This window comes from Triturus cristatus, chromosome 4_1, assembly GCF_964204655.1.
Source record: "Triturus cristatus chromosome 4_1, aTriCri1.1, whole genome shotgun sequence".
NCBI lineage: Eukaryota > Metazoa > Chordata > Amphibia > Caudata > Salamandridae > Triturus > Triturus cristatus.
The window spans coordinates 354996622-355014616 of record NC_140585.1 but is presented as its reverse complement, the minus strand read 5'-3'; the positions used below and the strand labels follow the sequence as shown (position 1 = coordinate 355014616).

Sequence of the window (17995 nt, the reverse complement as noted above, 5' to 3'; positions counted from 1 at the left end):
AATAGATAGTCATTCCTGCGCTCTATATACAACAGCATTTATTTTTGCACAATATGCGTATTTGCACAATTTTATGGGACTTTAATATATTACATGATTATCTGTTGATATGCGTTAATATTATATATCATTATGATGGCAGATATCCTGAATGTCTTGAAAAAGTATTTTTGTACATGTCCTCAACTTAATGCCATAGTATGTCTTCTACCTCTATTCTAAACTCAGTCACATGGTTTAGTTTGAAAATTAACACTGTCACTTTAAATACTGTGGTCTAACAGATTCCCATTGTCATGTGAACAAGGCTCAGACGAGCCGAAACGTTATGGCGACATACTGCACGAAATGAATTAAATAATTTGCACTTATCAATTGGTCCGTGTCCGTAAGTAGATCCCACCACTGGAGTGCACTTGTATTCTGTTCAAGTTCGAATTTTAACTTCCAATGAGAATGATAGCTTGCACTCCTTCTTATACTCGTGGCTGCTCGTGGCAATACTGCGGCAGGCTGACTGATTGCGTACTCTGCCCCAAATAGTACCACTTTAAAGGCAGCAAGATTACAACTAGATCCTGTCTCTACCAGATAAGGCGTTACCAAAGGTAAGTAACTTATTTGATTGGTAGCTCTAAGCTAAGATAAAGCTAAAAATGTCACTAAAGTTTCTAGGTGATAAAATGATAAAATGCTCTTTAGTGATCTCAGGTGAAAATCTATTAGTGACTCCATATTGGTTTCCATCCATATCTAGCAGTGTTTGTTTCTTGGAATAATCAGCTTTGATATCCTCATCAGTTGTGCTTTAATATTTGTAGATGTGTTTGAAGATTACGTATCTCCTGCAACAGCAGCCCAGAATCTTCTCTACACTGCAGCAAAGAAAAGAAAAGAGGTAACTTTATTTTTTACATTTATAGTATTTAATCTAATCTTTTCATTATAAGTAGAGTAAATACAAAATCATCATCAGGGTACTTCACAGCCCTTATTACAATGCATACATGCAAATTGCTGTCTTATTTCCTTGCCAATTTAGCAATATTTTTGGGTTGTCTCATTGCATATTTTAGTGCCATATATCATTTGGCAGTGTTATTGTTATAGCTAGGTAGCATCTTTATAACAGTTTATCTTCTTTCAATATATGGCATCACATATATCTCAAAGTGTATTTTTAATGTATTGTCCTTAATGCATGGCACATAAAATCCAAAACAAAGTGTTCAAGGCATGTTTGCTGTCGATACACATGCTTTGCATACTTCTGCCATCTAGTGCTGGGTCCAGATGTTTGCAAATTGTTTTTCTTCGAAGAAGTCTTTTCCAGTCACAAGTTAAGGTGACTCCTCCTTTCAGGGATAGTGCGCATGGGCATCACCTCCATTGTTAGATTGTTTTCTTTCCGCCACTGGGTCCGACGTGGTTTGCTATGCTCCGGTTTTCAACCGTTCTTCAGGATCCCTTCGGTGCACAATCCACTGTACCCTCATCGGTATTGTTTTTGTACACACTTCATTATTCTCTGCGTGCCAAAGAAATAGAAAAACTCGCGATCTTCGGTAAAGAACACATTGTGGGCGGCCTTCGGGCCTAGCCGCGTCGGTCGACAAAGGGTCTTTATTAATTGTGGCAAACCATATAAGCGAAAGAGCCTTTATTTATTATGGCTGTGATCCAGCGATTCGCCAACAACAGATACTCCACTACCATATACTCACTTGGGCCCATAAAAGTCACAGTGGACAAACCGCTGGTGGATCAAGTTTTATATATACATAATTTCACAAACTGTTTAGGATTAATCTATTCAATACCTCTGTTCATTTTTCAACCAACCCTTCGCAGATCAACAAGTTCTTTCCTCTGGTCGATGGACCATTAGTTGAATCTAATTGATGGCGATAATTAACATGAACTAATTTCTCTTATACTTTTCAGTAAATCACCACAGACTCAAGAAAGTTTTAAATCTTTATCTAAAATTTAGGTTCATGTGAACAGTCTCAATACAGTGCAGTCACCATCATTCATAGGAGAGAAAAATTCAATTAATAAACACAATGCATTTATCTTTGACTCAAACAATCAATGCCGGAAAGGGAGAGGACAGAGAGAAAAGATCAAAAACATTTACGAATAACTGAAATTTAGAATTACCAAGGATGGTATGGAAGACCGGCACCCTGGCCAAAGGACTGCTGGGGGTCCCCTGAGATAGGTTCAGGAGACAAAGACTTCAGGACAGGAATCAGGACAGGATATTTACCCTCTCTAAGATACCGATGGTTGCGCCACACCCCTCTCCGACACTCTTCCTCCTCAAGATTCTTACGCAATCTTCAAATCTAACCCAAATTAATTTACGATAGAAAGTTCTGCTTCAGGTTCTGCAATCGATTCTTCATCAGCAACACAGCATCAGCTTCTCTCCCCAGCATTCAGCAAGTCATCATATTCTGTTTAGCAATTCTCCATCTGACTAACTAACTACAGCTATCTTAATTATACCTTTCGTTCTGAATGTTCCCCCCATTAATGTTCCAATATTGAGAAAATACAAAATTTGATTGGTGCGGCAAAGGGAGGTCTTCATCACACCATGCTTACATATCACAAGATTCAGTTAAACCATTGTTCGTAAACCCAACCCCAACCCCTTACTTTTTATTCATAATTTTTATTCCCATATACTACATGTATCAATTTTGAAACATTAAGACACTCCGATGAATAGATAATTTCACTGCTGAACTCTGCACCATCTGTGGGCATGCGCAGACTTCGCGTCATTCATCTCATTCAGTTATGCGAGAAAGGCCCAAATACGCACTAATGATAAAAGTCAAAAGTTAATTTCTCAAAATAAGTGTTTGCACTGTATCCCACCCACCTCTCCTCTATCCCATTTTATTTATTAAACTTATCCCCGCATTAGTAAAATAACGTGCTCTAATTTCAGCTAAGCTGGTGCCATGCATGCGAGTCTTCAAGCTGCCATGTTAATAGCTTCTGCTCATGCACTGGAATTTCCCTCCAAGCGTTACCTCGTCATATTACGTAGATGTAGTTGACGCATGCGCTAAACAGATTTCCCGTTTAAAGCGGTATTAGGTTTTCTTCAATGTTATCTGCGTTAGTACAGCCATAAGCAAGCTTCACTAACCCAAAAATGTTTGTGTGAATGCGTATTAGTATCCATAAAACTCTTTTAATAACTTGTTAGTGAGTTAAACAAGTGTATTGCATCTGAGCAAGTCTCTTTTCTCCGAGACCTTGCTCCATCAGCTGTATGCATGTAAGTCTAGAAATAAATTAAAGTTGAACATGCTTTTAAATCTGAGATGTTTTCTCCTCATTAACATTCGTAAACTTGGATGTACATCATTGTAATGGGCTCCATGCATGAAACATTTATAATGTTGTATGCAGACCGGCAATATAACACTCTGGTATGTAAGATTGACAAGTCCTTCTCAGCAACACTTGCTTTCCCTTGTCCTGGCAAACTGCTATACAAAAAGATAGATCATGTCATTGTATTCTTTCATTGGTGCATGCACCGTGTGGATTCATGCAGTGTCCATATTGCTGCATACATTTAGAGTTTGATTTTGTTTCCCTCAGGTTTTACCAAAGATGATGGCATTTTGTTACCAAGTACTCACAGAACCTTCCATAGATCCAAGGAAGAAGGATGGAGCTCTTCACGTGATGGGTTCGCTTGCTGATATATTACTGAAGGTGTGGTAATGGTTTCTGAAAGTAGTTCTTTCCTTTCTTGTTTTTTCTTCCTCATGATCTTATTCTTTGCACTATTAGGGATTTTCTACAAGGCCATGTTAAATTGATGTGTAGTTTGATCTTGCAAGAGATCTGGTGGGCAAACAGAAAATTGAATTTTTTTTGTCTTAAAATCCATCAATTAAATCGCACCTAAGTTGAGTCGTACATATTTCAGATGAGGTACCACTCATTATTTGAACATACTGTGAAACTTGCATAACCACGTTATTGTATTATATGTGCATATTGTAACGCATTCCTTCCTTTCACAACACACAAGTGATGGACTTTAGGCCACAGTTTTCTACACCCTCAGCGATAAATTAATGTAAATTTCGAACTTAACTTAGCTCCGTTTTACACAGCAGGGTGCCCAAATACATTTTCTATTGTCTTGGTGGTAGGGATGTCTTACTTGCTACCCCATCTTCCTGCTTTTTTAAGGCAAGTGTGTTATGAAGTCCAATATCTGATCCTACATAAACTTAATGAGCATGCAAGCATTCTTAATTGTGTTGGTTCCATATGTAAAATGTCCAGAATAAAAGTTCAATCCTAATGGGTTAAAGATGTATAAGACCCTGCGCTTGCTCAAAGCCACTGTTGTCAGTAACCCAACCGACAGATGCGTTTCAGAAATCTAAAATTATTGGTCCAGTGGGGAGCACAAAAAGTACTTACACAATGATATATATACATATATGTATATATATATATATATATATAATCTATATCCATTACATTTATTGCAAAAATTCAATTTCCATCAAGAGAGGTATAAAAAACAAAAACTATTAACATTAAATGATAGCCAATTCCAAACTTCTGCAGACCAAATTCACAAGTAAATAACAAGCATTTGCAATGCAATCAGTCTCGCCTTTGGGACCTTCTAAGTGTTTAGCCAGAGCTATTGGCACTGCCAATGTGCTTAAGTTACGTTATTAAAAAAAAATACTTAATCTAAAAGCTATTAGCGATCCCTATCAGTTATGCCTCCACCCACGATGGTGCAGCAGAAGGCAGCAACTCATTCTTGCCCAGTTATGATTCAGCTAATATATAAAACATTCTTTATAAAAAATATAATAACGTAAGGCTCAGACATATAGGCTGGTACATATAACAATTCTTTAAACATACAAAACCAGACAAAATGGCATACACAGAAAGAGGTTAAATCAAAGTCAGAGTTCCAAAGCAACACTGGAACTACAACACACAAAACAATGTGTCCTCCATAAATTGTGGCCACAGTTGCGTCGACGGCGTTTCGACCTTTGTCATAGGTACATGGTCATCATCAGGACAAGTAGATAACAAGCAAAATGTAAATTAATGCTTATATATCAGGAAAAAACTTTGATTATGTTTGTGGAGAGTGAAAATATCAATTGAGTAAGCTCTAAGATTCAACTTCTTTTAATTTGTAATCTCAACAACTGTATACGGTAAATCATACACAGCCAGCTGCAATTGGCCAAACTCCTTTCAATGTCTTTTACGAAGAGACTCCCAAACATCGGGGAATAAATCCATTGCAACTCATTTGCCGAATATCTCCATGAAGATATTGAAAGGAGTTTGGCCAATTGCAGCTGGCTGTGTACGATTTACCGTATAAAGTTGTTGAGATTACAAATTAAAAGAAGTTGCCTTACGTTATTATATTTTTATAAAGAATGTTTTATATATTTCTATAATTAAAATTGTTTCTTGTATAAGGGCCATATTCTTTTTTATTTATTTTTCACATCTCTTAGTTGTTGAGCACTGTGTGATTTAAATGTATGTGTTTTATAATATGTTTATATGATGATTATTTTGCATACACTATGAACCATTGTTAGGATACATTATTGATTGCCCCTGGTTCAGGTGGTTAGGGCTGCCCCTGTGGTGGTTAATTATTTTTCAGTTATGATTCATAGCAGTAACCTGTAGTTACATACTTTCGGAAGCGGGTTGGAAACCGGTATTACAGGAACATCCAAAGATGTCCCTAAGCTGGTTTAGTCTCCATCCTGTCACTTGTCCGGAAGTCAGGTCTTTTCCTGCTACCGGCGGCACTGCACTCCAGAGGTCTTACCACCTATACTGCTGCGAAAAATAACAGGATGCTGCAAACCTTAAACCCAAGGAAGCGAAGCACGCGCTAAACACAGAATTATAAATCAGGGTAAAAAAAATAAAAATAAGATAAGAACGTAAAAGAAAAAATGTGAATTCGAACGGATAACAAGAGGAGACATCAAAAGAAGTGAAAGGAGAATACAAAAAGAAGTTAGAAGTAAAATGGGAGACGTGCAGACGTATGGAGAAAAACAAGATTAATGAACGGAAGGTGAAAATACAAAGATTACGTTACACAAGAACCTATTCATTTTTGGTTTGCACGGGGAGATTAAGTGATTTCACAGAATCACAGGAAGCTGAGCCGACGCCGAGGCTTGAATCAGGTTCCCCAGCGCCGAAGTCAGCAACTCTAGCCACAAGGCTACATCCTCACTGCGAGTTGGAAACTAAGCACCTAACAGAAGAGAAAAGAAGCGAGAAGGAGACTGTGTTAAAAGTCTCATAAATGGAGAGCTGCCTGGACCAGCCCATGCACCTTTGGAAGGGGCGGCGGGAGCCTGTCAGCCAACACCTCCCTCCTGTGGGAACCTCTGCAGAGACATACCTACCCGGAGCAAGCGGCTGAGCCGCACACCCCCTTGTACCCAGAGAGAGAGAGCGTTCAGGCACCCATAGAGAATGCACAGAGTGTCGGAACCTCCAGGGAGAGATCAGCAGCACTGACGTTTTCCCCTGCTCCTCCTCTGTTGCTGCCCATCCTCAAATAAATCAAAATGGCTGGCGCATGCCCAGGCATGCAAGCATTTTGTCCTTGTTTTTGCTAATGCTCTTTAGCATTGGCAAAGCCAATAGGTGTGTAATCGCAAAGCCAAAAGGCGACAGTGACTGGCTTTGCCAATGCTTTTTGAATGAGCAATTTGTCACTTTGACTTCATCACACAAAGCGTCGCTTGTCAGCATTTACGATGTTTGAACTTAATGATAATGATGTGTATACTCAGGGTATAGGCACAATGATGAGCGCCTAGGAGCGTGGACAGCCAGTGGCGCTAGCACATACATATTTGTGCCACCCAGTGTGCCATGTGATAATTGAAGGGCATCATCCAGGCTCATGTCCAGCCCACCACAACTCTACCCTTCTGTACTAATGATTCCTTAGGCACCTCAAGCGGCTTCTACACATTCATTTCGGCAGTGAATGTGCAGCCCATCGTGTTGTCTTACTATCCCGAGTCTGTCACACATGCCAAGATGGAAGGGCTTTTGGGTTTGATTTTACAGAAACACACACACACAGTACGAGACATCGTCTAGAGCTCCGTTATATGTTGAGGCCGAGGCTTCAAGGAGCATTGTTCACCCTCTTGTGCGCTGGCATCCGATTTGTCCTGCGTCAGAAAGTGCCCCCTCCTCTCCCAAGTTGAGCGATCTTGTATTGATTATTGCCTCCTTGATGGGGCTACAGTAAAAGAAAAAGCTGAAACACCAACTGTTCCATAATCTTCCCAAAAATAGATTATTTTGAGAGTTGAAACTCAGTTGTTCGGAAAAATAAGAAGAAAGGTATGGATCTAATGCCGAAAGCAGTGAAAGATACTAAACATATTAACTTCCCAAAGCCGCCTCTGCTGTTCCAGGAAGACTATTGCTATTCTCCATTGGTGTTCGATATTCTAGGGAAAAGGAAAAAAGCTAGAAAACTGTGACTCTTTAACAGAGCAAAGCTTCTTTTGTTGTTTAGCCAAGCACCTGAGTTATCAAATACGGGATCTACTGATTTAAAAGCGGTGGGGTTCTTGATAAATAATGATGGAAGAGAAGTAACAAACGTTGATTTTATTCCTCTCTTGACAGCCATTACAGTTTATAAGGCAGAAGGAAGTTTGAACTCCATCGGGCTATCAGTGTCACTAGGCCCAGTAATAAATCCATAAAGTGGTCAGATAGCAGGGGCACTAAGGCATCATGGAGGGCTGGTAGGCAGCCAAGTCCGTTTTAATCAAGACGAGATCCCTTCTAATAGGCATTTATGTAATGTGAGCTTTTGTGCCTTTTGCACCAAGTTATGATAATATGACTAGGGAGAACATGAGAATAGTGGTCACCAATAGACAGAAACATGAGGAATAGTCTAGTCCCATAAATGTAATGAATTATTTCTCTCAAGGAGCATTCAATTCTGTTGTTGGAATATACACGGATATGAACAGTATGAAAGGTCAGGTAAATTGCAACCTCTTTTAGAAGACTTTCATATTATTCTTCTGCAGGAGAATTGGCTCCAAGAGTTTCAGAATGTAAATGGTTTTGTGTCAATAGATATAGCAGTGTATGGTTTGTGCAGGAAGTTTTTAACATTAGTCTCCACTAGAATTCATTGAGGGTGTTGTGATAATTGCATGTGATTTTAATACTGACTTAGATTTACTAGAATAGATGAACTGTTACATAATATTTTAGAGATATATAATATCCCTGAGGCAAATTTTCCAATTGGGACAAAAGGGTGTGATTAACATGTTATTGTGGATCTAATAAGTTTGAATGGTTGTTCTGACTTTGACAACTTGGCAGGTGCTACTTTCAGGGTTGATCCACAGCTCTATTCAGTTGATTACATGTTTGTCCCTTGCGATACGTTTAGGCTGTGTAAGGATTTTAAGATATTAAATCATGAAGGAAGTGGCCATTGGGTTTTACAGGGCGCTTTAACACTAAGGGAAGCAGTTTTAACTGAAAAGTTAATCAACGCCACACTTAGAACATTTTTAAGAGAAAAACAGTCAATGGATTGCTATGGACAGAAATGAAGTTAACAGTTACCAGGTAAGTAATCGGTATTCGGAGTTTAGCTTCTGGGGTTAGAACAAGGGTTCCCTCAGGGTCAAGGATGCACTCTCGTTACACCCTCAGCGGCACTAGGGCGGCCGGGTGCAGAGTGCTGAGGCCCAATGTTATCCAATGGGGGATAGGGGGCATCCGGTTGGTGGCTGCTGGTAAGCAGGCCACTGGGTTGTGGCAGCAAAGTGCCTGGACTTTAGCTCAGGGCAAATGGGGAAACAAATTAGCATCAAAGGTGCACCCTCAGCGCCACTAGGGCGGCTGGGTGCAGGGTGCTGTTTCGACGTCGGGCGCCCTGTTGGTTTCAATTGGGAACCTCCGGTTTGCAAAGGCACTGCAGGCTCAGGGACGAAGGTCTTCTGGGTGTGACCACCACTTCGAGAGGCAAGTTGGGAAGTTAGGGGTTGGTTAGGCACTGTTGGTTTGGGCACGCAAGGCCGTGGGGCGTCGGGTGCAGGGGTGCCTTTTGGGGTCGGATCTTACTACCAGCTCCTGGACGCGGTTAGGGGGGCCTTCGGGATTTAGGCTGCAGGCGTCGGCTAGAGTCTTGAGGCAGGTGGGGATTGCCGGATCTCGGTTCAGGATCGCCGGGGTGACCTCCTTGTGGTGTTTGCCCACTCGGGCCGGGGACGGCCGGTCCAGAGTTGTGCCGATTCGTGGTGTCCGGCCGGAGCCAGAGGTGGCAGGTGAACAAATCCGGTGTTCTTGGGACAGAGTCTTTTTGCTTGAAGGCAGGCAGGTCCTCCAGGGTTTTGGAGGTTGCTGGCTGCATGACACACAGGGATTTCGCAGGAGCAGGATCGAGGTGGATACAGGCCAGTAGGGCTGGGGCCAAGTCAGTGGGCGTCTTCCTCTTGTTAGCTTTGGCACGGCTGTTCAGTTCTTCTTCTTTTCTTGTTGCAGGTTCCTGTATGAGGAAGCAAGGTTCAGGAGTGCCCCTAAATTCTAGATTTAGGGGTATTACAGGTAGGTAAAAGGCAAGGACCAATGGGTCCCTTCCCTGGGGTGGGTCCACCCCCTATTATGCCACCCTTCAGTGGGCCTGTCCCTGGTTGGCTGAGTCCCCCCATCTTTAAGATGGCGTGGACTGAGAGTTGTGCTTCACCTCGCCTCCCCCACCTGAGTGGTGGAGTTGGCAGAGGTGGGCACACCTCCCTTCCTCACTTGTTTTTCCCGCCAGTTATCCCGCCCAAAGTTGGGGCCAGAACCAGTGGGGACCAGTTGCTGAGAGCAGCAAGTGGCCTGGGGTAGCTCACAAACCCTTCGAAGGTTCCCCTTCGTGATCTCTGCCCATCCTGGGGGAGGAGGCTTGGCACCTCGTCCCAGGATGTGCATAGTTTCAGGCCCCAGAGAGTAGCAGGCTCTCGACCCAGGGGTCCAGACACATGTCTGGTGGTGGCAGCTGAAAGCAGCCACTCAGCCTGGACACTAGAGGTGGATTAGTTTTCAGGGGGCATCTCTAAGATGCTCTCTGTGTGCATTTTTCATTAAATCCCACACTGACATCAGTGTGGGTTTAATGTGCTGCGAAGTTTGATACCAAACTTCTCAGTTTTCAGTGCAGCCATTATGGTGCTCTGGAGTTCGTAATGACAAACTCCCAGCACCATATACTCTTAATGGCAGCACTGCACTTACAATGTCTAAGAATGGACTTAGACACTGTAGGGGTACAGAGCTCATGCACCTGTGGCCTCACCACTGGTATAGTGCACCCAGCTAGAGGGGAGACTGATCTATGCCAGGGCAGTAGGTGTGGGCATGGCACACAGAAATGTGTGCCATGTCGACCCTTCACTTTGCTCTGCCCAAAAACATGCAGCCTGCAAAGGCAGTGTGTGTGTGTAAGGGTACAGGACCTCTAGGGGTGGCACAATAAGTGCTGCAGCCCTTAGAGGCCTTCTCTGGTCACAGTGACCTGGGTACCTGTGGTACCATTTACGAGGGGCCTACCTGTTGCCAGAGATGCCAATTGGGTTTAGGCTTCAATGCAGTTTTAGGGAAAGAACATAGGCCCTGGGTACCTGATTAGCAGGAGCCCAGGGCACACTCAGTCAAAGCACATCGGCAATTCAGCAAAAAGTGGGGGCAACCATGCAGAAAGAGGGCACTTTCTCACACTTCTCCAAAATATTAGTGGTTTGTATCTTTAATGGACTGTGTACTTGGATGCCTCCATGACTTCTTAATGTCAGATGGTTACATGAGGAATAATTTGGAACTTGATATAGATGGTTTGATGATGAGTGTAAAAAGCGTAAGAAAGCGTTAGGGAAATCAGTCTTTTTACTATATATGACCATTGGAGGAGGCAGCCACCAAAGCTAGATTGATGCAAAAACAATACAAGACCTTAGTTAAAAATCAAAAAATAAGTGGCTATGATGAAAAATCTAACAAAATGTTAGTGGTAATACAGGCGGGAGAACTGTGAAAATTCAAGGGGTTGGTGAATACTTTAACAGACACACATGCTTTGTTACCCACTTATATGAAAGCTGAAGAAGATTGGGTAATACACATTAATAACATGTATGGCACGCTTTCTGCAGATGATCTGATATGATCATACAGCCAATTTAGAGACCTTCGAGTTGTTTTTAAAAGAGCGGATTGAATATGATAGCTGGGTTCAAATTAGGCAGGACTGCATGACCAGATGACATCACAGAAGTTGTTCTAAAAACATGACAGTGACTGGTGAGCAGAGAACTTGTCGCATCTGTATCAATGGATAGTTGAAACAGGAATTATCCCGGAGTTCTGGAGGGGCTTTGTGATGAAACCCTTTCTAAATAAAGGTGATGGTAGAAATATAGCAAAGGATAGACTACTTATTGTTTTGGATATGACAACAAAAATGTTTTAAATCATTTTGCTCACAAGGTTAGAAGAATGGGTCTTAGAAAATGAACTCCTACCTTTGGAACAAAGTGGCTTTCTTTTAGGGCATTCAATTACCGACCACTGTTTAACATTACGGGCCTTAATTAAAACGAATAGGAGTAATAAACCGGAGATTGTGCGGTTGTTTTGTAGACTTCCTAGCAGCCTTTGATACAGTAGACAGGGGGAAATCATGGGATAAACTCCATACGTGGACGGACCCATGGGACTTCTGTCATTGATTCAGGTACTGCATACTGCAAATTGGGCACAGATGAAGATGGATGGGGTTGGGTAGAGTAACAAAAAAAACTAAAATCCACAATGACCTTCCTCAAGGCGGTGTGTTAACCCCGATCATTTTCAGTCTTTATGTAGCTGATCTCCCCATATTCCTGGGTGAAATAAACTCCTTTTCCCCCAAAATGGGAGCAGTTCATATTCCCTGCTTGATGTACACGAATTACCTCGTTATCTTGGACTAAACCTCAAGAGGTCTTCAGAAAAACTGGACGCACTGACAGAATATTGTGCTTAAAACCACCCGAGGATTAACATTGTAAGACAACTTGAAACCATCAAAGTTGAAGCTTGCGCTTCTCCGGTATTTCTAAGAGTTGTACACAAACAGCAAGCAATAACAAATCTTTGTGACTTGAGATCAATTTCTGATACATACATCTTGGCCACCTGGTGCATGTATTAACGATGAATCTGTAAAAATAATCCCTCCGTTTAAGACTATTGTCATACAGTAAGTGTTTTTCCAAATGAGTCTTTCCCGTTGTATTAGATTTACATATTTGTTGGTTACCTTTTTTATAATTTAGAGAATAGTTTATTTGTCATAAAAAAGGGGATTTCAAAAGGTTTATGTTTCACCTTTACCCCTACCTATCTCTAACCCCTAAAATCACAATTACCTCTCCTTACCCCTAACGTTACCCTTCCCTCTCTACCCACTCCCAAAGCCCCAAATCACCCTCACCTTCTGTTGGCTCTACCCACCCCTAAGCCCTCCAATCACCCTCACCTCCCTTTAACCCTACTCACCCCAAACATTCATGTCACCTGCACCTCCCTGTACCTCTACCCACTCGCAACCCCCAAGTCACCCTTACCAAATTTTTCCTACCCTGAATGCTAAAGTCATTGTTACCTCTACCGCCCGTTCTCTCTATACATCCTTAATTCCTAAAACACTTTAAAAAAAAATAACATAAAAAGAATATTATTTGAAAAATATAGCTGCATGGTAAGCATGGTAAAGGGATACATATTTACCCGTTTGGTAAAGATTGTGTAGTAAATGTCCTGCATGATAAATGTTGCATGGTGAAGGCTGTGGCAGAACACATCCCGCCCCTTCCGTAAAACACTTTCGTGCATGCACCCTAACGCCCCTTTTGGGGAAGCTATCAGTTGTTTTATGCCCTTCAGTATATATGACGGCACCATTGCCTGTCTGCTACCTCGTGCCCAACACCGTATACTTTAGGTCTCACCTGACACAGCACATGCGCTGTCACTTGCGAGACATTTTGTTTACTTACAGGGGGCTTAAAGCCCACCCATTGCTTACCATTGATTGGCTTTTCCCCCTTTGCTGTGCAGAGTGACCTGTGACGCAGCTACAAACATCTTCCTTGTGGAACTCACCTCCCAGAATCTTCTTTTTCGTGCTACCAGCACTCATTACTCCTCTGTCCACAATGGTACCTGGTATTCTTTCCCCTTGCCCTCCCTCTGTGGTATTCAGTTCTCTTGAAACCCCCTTTATCACATATGTCGTGAGTTCTCACGGCCCTCTCAGCCCCCATTCTTGTGGCCTGTTACTACACCTTTGTCATGCATAACCTGGACCCATTTCACTATATTGGCACCCATTTTTCCTACCATGGTCTGTCTGTTCTTCTTCTCCATCTCTCTTCCACTGATGGCACCATGTCCCCTGTCATTCCCTTTAAGCACCTGCCTCAAGCATCATTAGCCCCATGGGAAATGTGCGGTGCTAGGGGGAGCTAGTGATGTATCCCTGCTCCCTTAAGATGGCAGAAGGGTGGCAAGTGGCAGGGGCTACAGCAACAGCTCCCTTCAAATATGAAGCTGAAAAATGAGACAAGTGCAGGCCTTTAAATTCAAATTTAGCACCAGGCATCAGTTTTGCCAGCTCTCTCCTGTTGCGTGACACTCAGGCACAGTACTGTGCTAAGTCAAAGACCTGGCTGTGGTATTTTTGTGATAGACTGATTTTGTGCCTATTGCAAAAATACTGCAATTTTTTTGCTGTTTTTGTCCACAGAATTGGGAAAATCGGGTCAGTTTGGAACATGCTTTTGAGGATTTTTCAATCTCTTTTTTGTTTATTTTGTTGGGCGTTTGTCATGTGTTCTGACAGAATGTTTTATGTTGCATGATACAGCAATGTTGGGATTCATAATGGACAACTATATTGTATATCTGAGCTGGATTGGATTGTATATGAGTACATTGGATCGCTCCTCAAAACAATGCATCTTTGTTTGTTAACTTCAGTTTCTTTGTATCCAGAGCAACTGCATCATCATTGCCATTCAGAACAAGGGGTCCCACACTGATCCAAGTTGGCCTAAGTCATTCAGAATTATCATGATCCCCATGTGAGATGAATGAGCGTAAAACCAATTTAAATGGAAATAGTTTCCTGATAACCTGGCGTAGTTCTTGCCCTCTTTAAACGTTTGCCACCCTTATATGAGAGGAAGCTTGTAGAAATTGTATAGAAATTATTATGCATGTTTTTGTTTTCAACAGAAAAGTGTGTTCAAAGACCAAATGGAGTTGATGATACAGAACCATGTATTCCCTTTGTTCATGTCTAACCTGGGATACCTTCGGGCTAGGGTAAGTTTGTAGTTCACTTTGTATCACTTTCTACATATATTTGTACATTTTACTGCATAATTAAACATTCTCCGGTGTTGGTATCTTTCTTTGATTCACAAGCTTTTTGGACTTTGGCACTATTGGATGAGGTTCCTTAAACAGTGAATTTTATAATAAACATTTTAGTGCCTCTTGGAGTCTTTAAGGACTAAACATGAGCTCTTCTTATGAGTTCACAAGGTCTTCAGTCTTTTTGCCCTCCCTGGATGCATCACCGTAGCTTACCTTTTCTTCTTACTCTTACATACACTTGCATTGCGACAAGTAATAATAATTTTAGTGGCCTACTGTTTCATGCCATTTGTTAGTTTTCAGCGTCTTTTTTCTGGGCTGCATAAGTCCTCCTACAGAAGCCTCACCTTATGAATTTCTTCCAAACTTGGTCCTGGAACTTTCTTCACAGCAGTACCTCTCCAGCCTTGCCATGTGATGCCATATGGCTTTGCATGACTGTGCCCATCCACAATGCAATGTCACTGAAGTATGTACGGCACCAAACATCATGCAGTTTGTTTTTCTATGCCTTAACGACACAGGTCCAGAACTGTTCTTGGTGCTTTGATAAAAGCTTCACCTTTTGACTGCAACAAGGTGAAATGTCTTCGCATAAGACCTATGCAGTATAGGGCATTGACCTCTGGGCGCTTAACACTGATAATAACCCCATCATTGAGACAATTTCGGAGCTACCTCCAAAATCCTCTACGTTGGCGTATATTTTCCGAGTGACAAAAGAAAAAGTTTGTGCCTGTGTCAATGACAAACCTCTGGCAGATCGCTTCCCAACGGCCAGAAATTTGCATATATGTTGGAATATTGTGGGCTGGGTTCAGATGCTCTAGTCATTCCAGACCATGATTATGCCTTACTGAGTATGATGATTCGGAGATAGAAAATCTCCCCTCTTGTAAGACTGAAGCTGTCCTTTTCCTGGACTTACAAGGAGGAGTTATCCCCAACCCCACTGAGCCTCCTTCTGAGGATGTCACTTTGGAAGTACAAAAAGCAATAAGCATTGAGCTTGCTCACCACAGAGGTCAAATGTAATCATCTGACAGAAACCTTGCAACCTTCCTCAGTAATATTGATGCCTCTACTACTTTTAGAGAAGCTCTCTTGAAAGCTTTAGCTTCCTGAGAGAAACCCTTTTGCAGCTTCCTGAGAGAAACCTTTTTGCAATCTGTTCAGTAATGGCTTAAACTTATCAAAACAAGTGGCCTGGATTCTGCGGATACAGTGGCCCGATCCATGGGCACAGTTGCACCCTTGAAAGTCACGTTTGGATACGTTTCACCGATTTCTCCGGAGATGTCAATGCAATTGTCATGGACATGCCATTCAATGACGAATGGTTGTTCGGAGGGAAGGCCAACTCTTCCTGGAACACCTAAAAAAGAGCAGAGTCACAGTACGCTCGCCTGACCTAGCCTTCTTGGGGAAACCGATCCAGCCATATAGGAAGTTTTGAGGTTATTCCTTTGTCCAACTGGTTCGACAGTACCAACGTTCTCAGCTGCTGTGTACACCTCAAATGATGTACTTCTCCTTTCAGGCACAGGTAGAACTAAGGACTTTTCAACAGCAGAAACTCCAGTCTCTGCAATATTCCCCTGGCTCTTCTGCCTCAAAACCTTTTCAACTGCCCCTCTGCACCACCACGTTCCAGTGGGCAGTGGAAGGATGGTCTCCCATTTCCCCACCAGCTAAGCCATTATCACAATTGATCACTGGTCATTTAGGTAATCTGCAAAGGCTGCAGCCTGTCTTTTCTACTATTGCCGCTGAACCTCCCTCCTTCACCTAAGATACGGGATCTGGCTTACGCCTTGATACTAGAGGCACATATCTTGCCCTGCTGAATTAAGCGAACATAGAAGTGGTGCCCATAAAAGAAACGGGTACATGATTTAGCTTTTCTTACTTCTTGATCCCAAAGAAGGATGGAAGAATGAGACTTAACCTGGATGTAAGCCTCATGATTTTTTTTTCATTCAGCATGCTATGTTCAAGATGCTGTCCTTGAGTTGGTTCCTTTTGGCTTTCAACACTGAAAAGTTGACCTTGGACCTATTTTCATTTGTCGATTCTGCCCACTCAGAGGCATTACCTGAGTTTTACTGGTTGTTCTTTGACCAGATGACTGCTCCGCAAGCATTAACCACTGTGATGGTAGTTGTTGCAACGTAACTACTGAGGTCAACAGTTTATGTATTCTCATACTTGGTTCACTGGTTAAAAATGCTTTCGCCTGCGTTGGTCATAGAACATCTATTGGGCCCTGTGACTCTCCTATGTGACCTGAACTACACAATCATCACCCATAAGTCCCAGTTTGCATCTCTGTAAAGACTGACGTCCATTGGGGTGGTGTAAGACGCAACCCTTATGAGCGCTTTTCCATCTCCTCTGACAATTGAACATATTCAGGATATGATTCTGATGTTTCTGATGGGGTACCTATATCCATAGTCCGACCTGCCTGGAGAAGTTCGACTGGGAGGAGTGGGGTGGGTCATGCATCTTCATGGGGTGCAAATGCACTCCAGAGGGCAAGTTTGCTCAGTCCGACTTCTAACTCTAAAGATGGTCTTCCTGGTGGTAATGAATTCAACCTTAAGCTTTACCGAACTTCAAGCCCTCTAGGTGTGACCTCCATTTACATATTTATATCCATGTAAATTGTTTCTGTGAATTTGTCTATCCTTATTAAAAGTAATGTTCGAGGCATATGAGCTGCAGATTACACACTGTGCATAGATCGCCATCTGGTGTTGGGCCCGGATGTTTGCAGTTTGTTTTTCCTCTTGGAAAGTCTTTGGAAGTCACGAGGTCGGTGACTCCTCCTTTGGTTCGTATTGCGCATCGGCTTCGGCTCCATCCTCAGATTGTTTTTTTCCGCCATCGGGCTCGGATGTAATACTTCTCCGGTTCCGAACTTTTCCAGTTCAACGATCGACGCAAAATCCTCGCTCATCGAGATTCTTCAGATAAATAAATCATCTTAATCACCTTCTCTTCGGCACTTCTTCGATTCCGGTCGTCGACGGCGGCCGGCGGGCCTATCCCGGCTCCGGTCTCGGCTGATGGAAAGAACTCCCTTCAAGAAGTGCCCTCGATGTGGGTCCAAATTCCCCCACACCGATCTTCATGAGGTGTGCAACCTCTGCCTCTCCCCTGAACACGAGGCTCGAGACTGTCCCGCCTGCAAGTCTTTTAGATCGAAAAAGACTATTTGAGATCGAAGGGCCCGACGCAACATGGCGCACTCCTCGTCCTTCGCTCCAGTCGACAACTTCGGGGACGACGTCGAAGCTCCGGGACAGCAGAACATCGAAGAAGATGACGACGATCTCGTCAGTGCTTCCAGGGCCGTCGAATCAGATGTGGAGGACATCACCCCGGCGCAGAGGGTCGTGAGTACTATACCCCCTCCCACACCCACGCCGATACCCAAAAAGGCTTCGGTCACGCCTTC

The 17995-nt window shown here is 42.7% G+C and overlaps 1 protein-coding gene across 1 annotated transcript in view; it reads left to right on the top strand.

The window, feature by feature from the left end:
* Window positions 1-17995, top strand: part of IPO8 (importin 8) — a 557903-nt gene that overhangs the window by 212902 nt on the left and 327006 nt on the right. The window contains exons 11-13 of the mRNA XM_085652356.1: window positions 822-898; window positions 3631-3747; window positions 14389-14478. Of these exons, the coding sequence (XP_085508482.1) occupies window positions 822-898; window positions 3631-3747; window positions 14389-14478 (284 nt within the window). The remainder of the gene's footprint in view (window positions 1-821; window positions 899-3630; window positions 3748-14388; window positions 14479-17995) is intronic.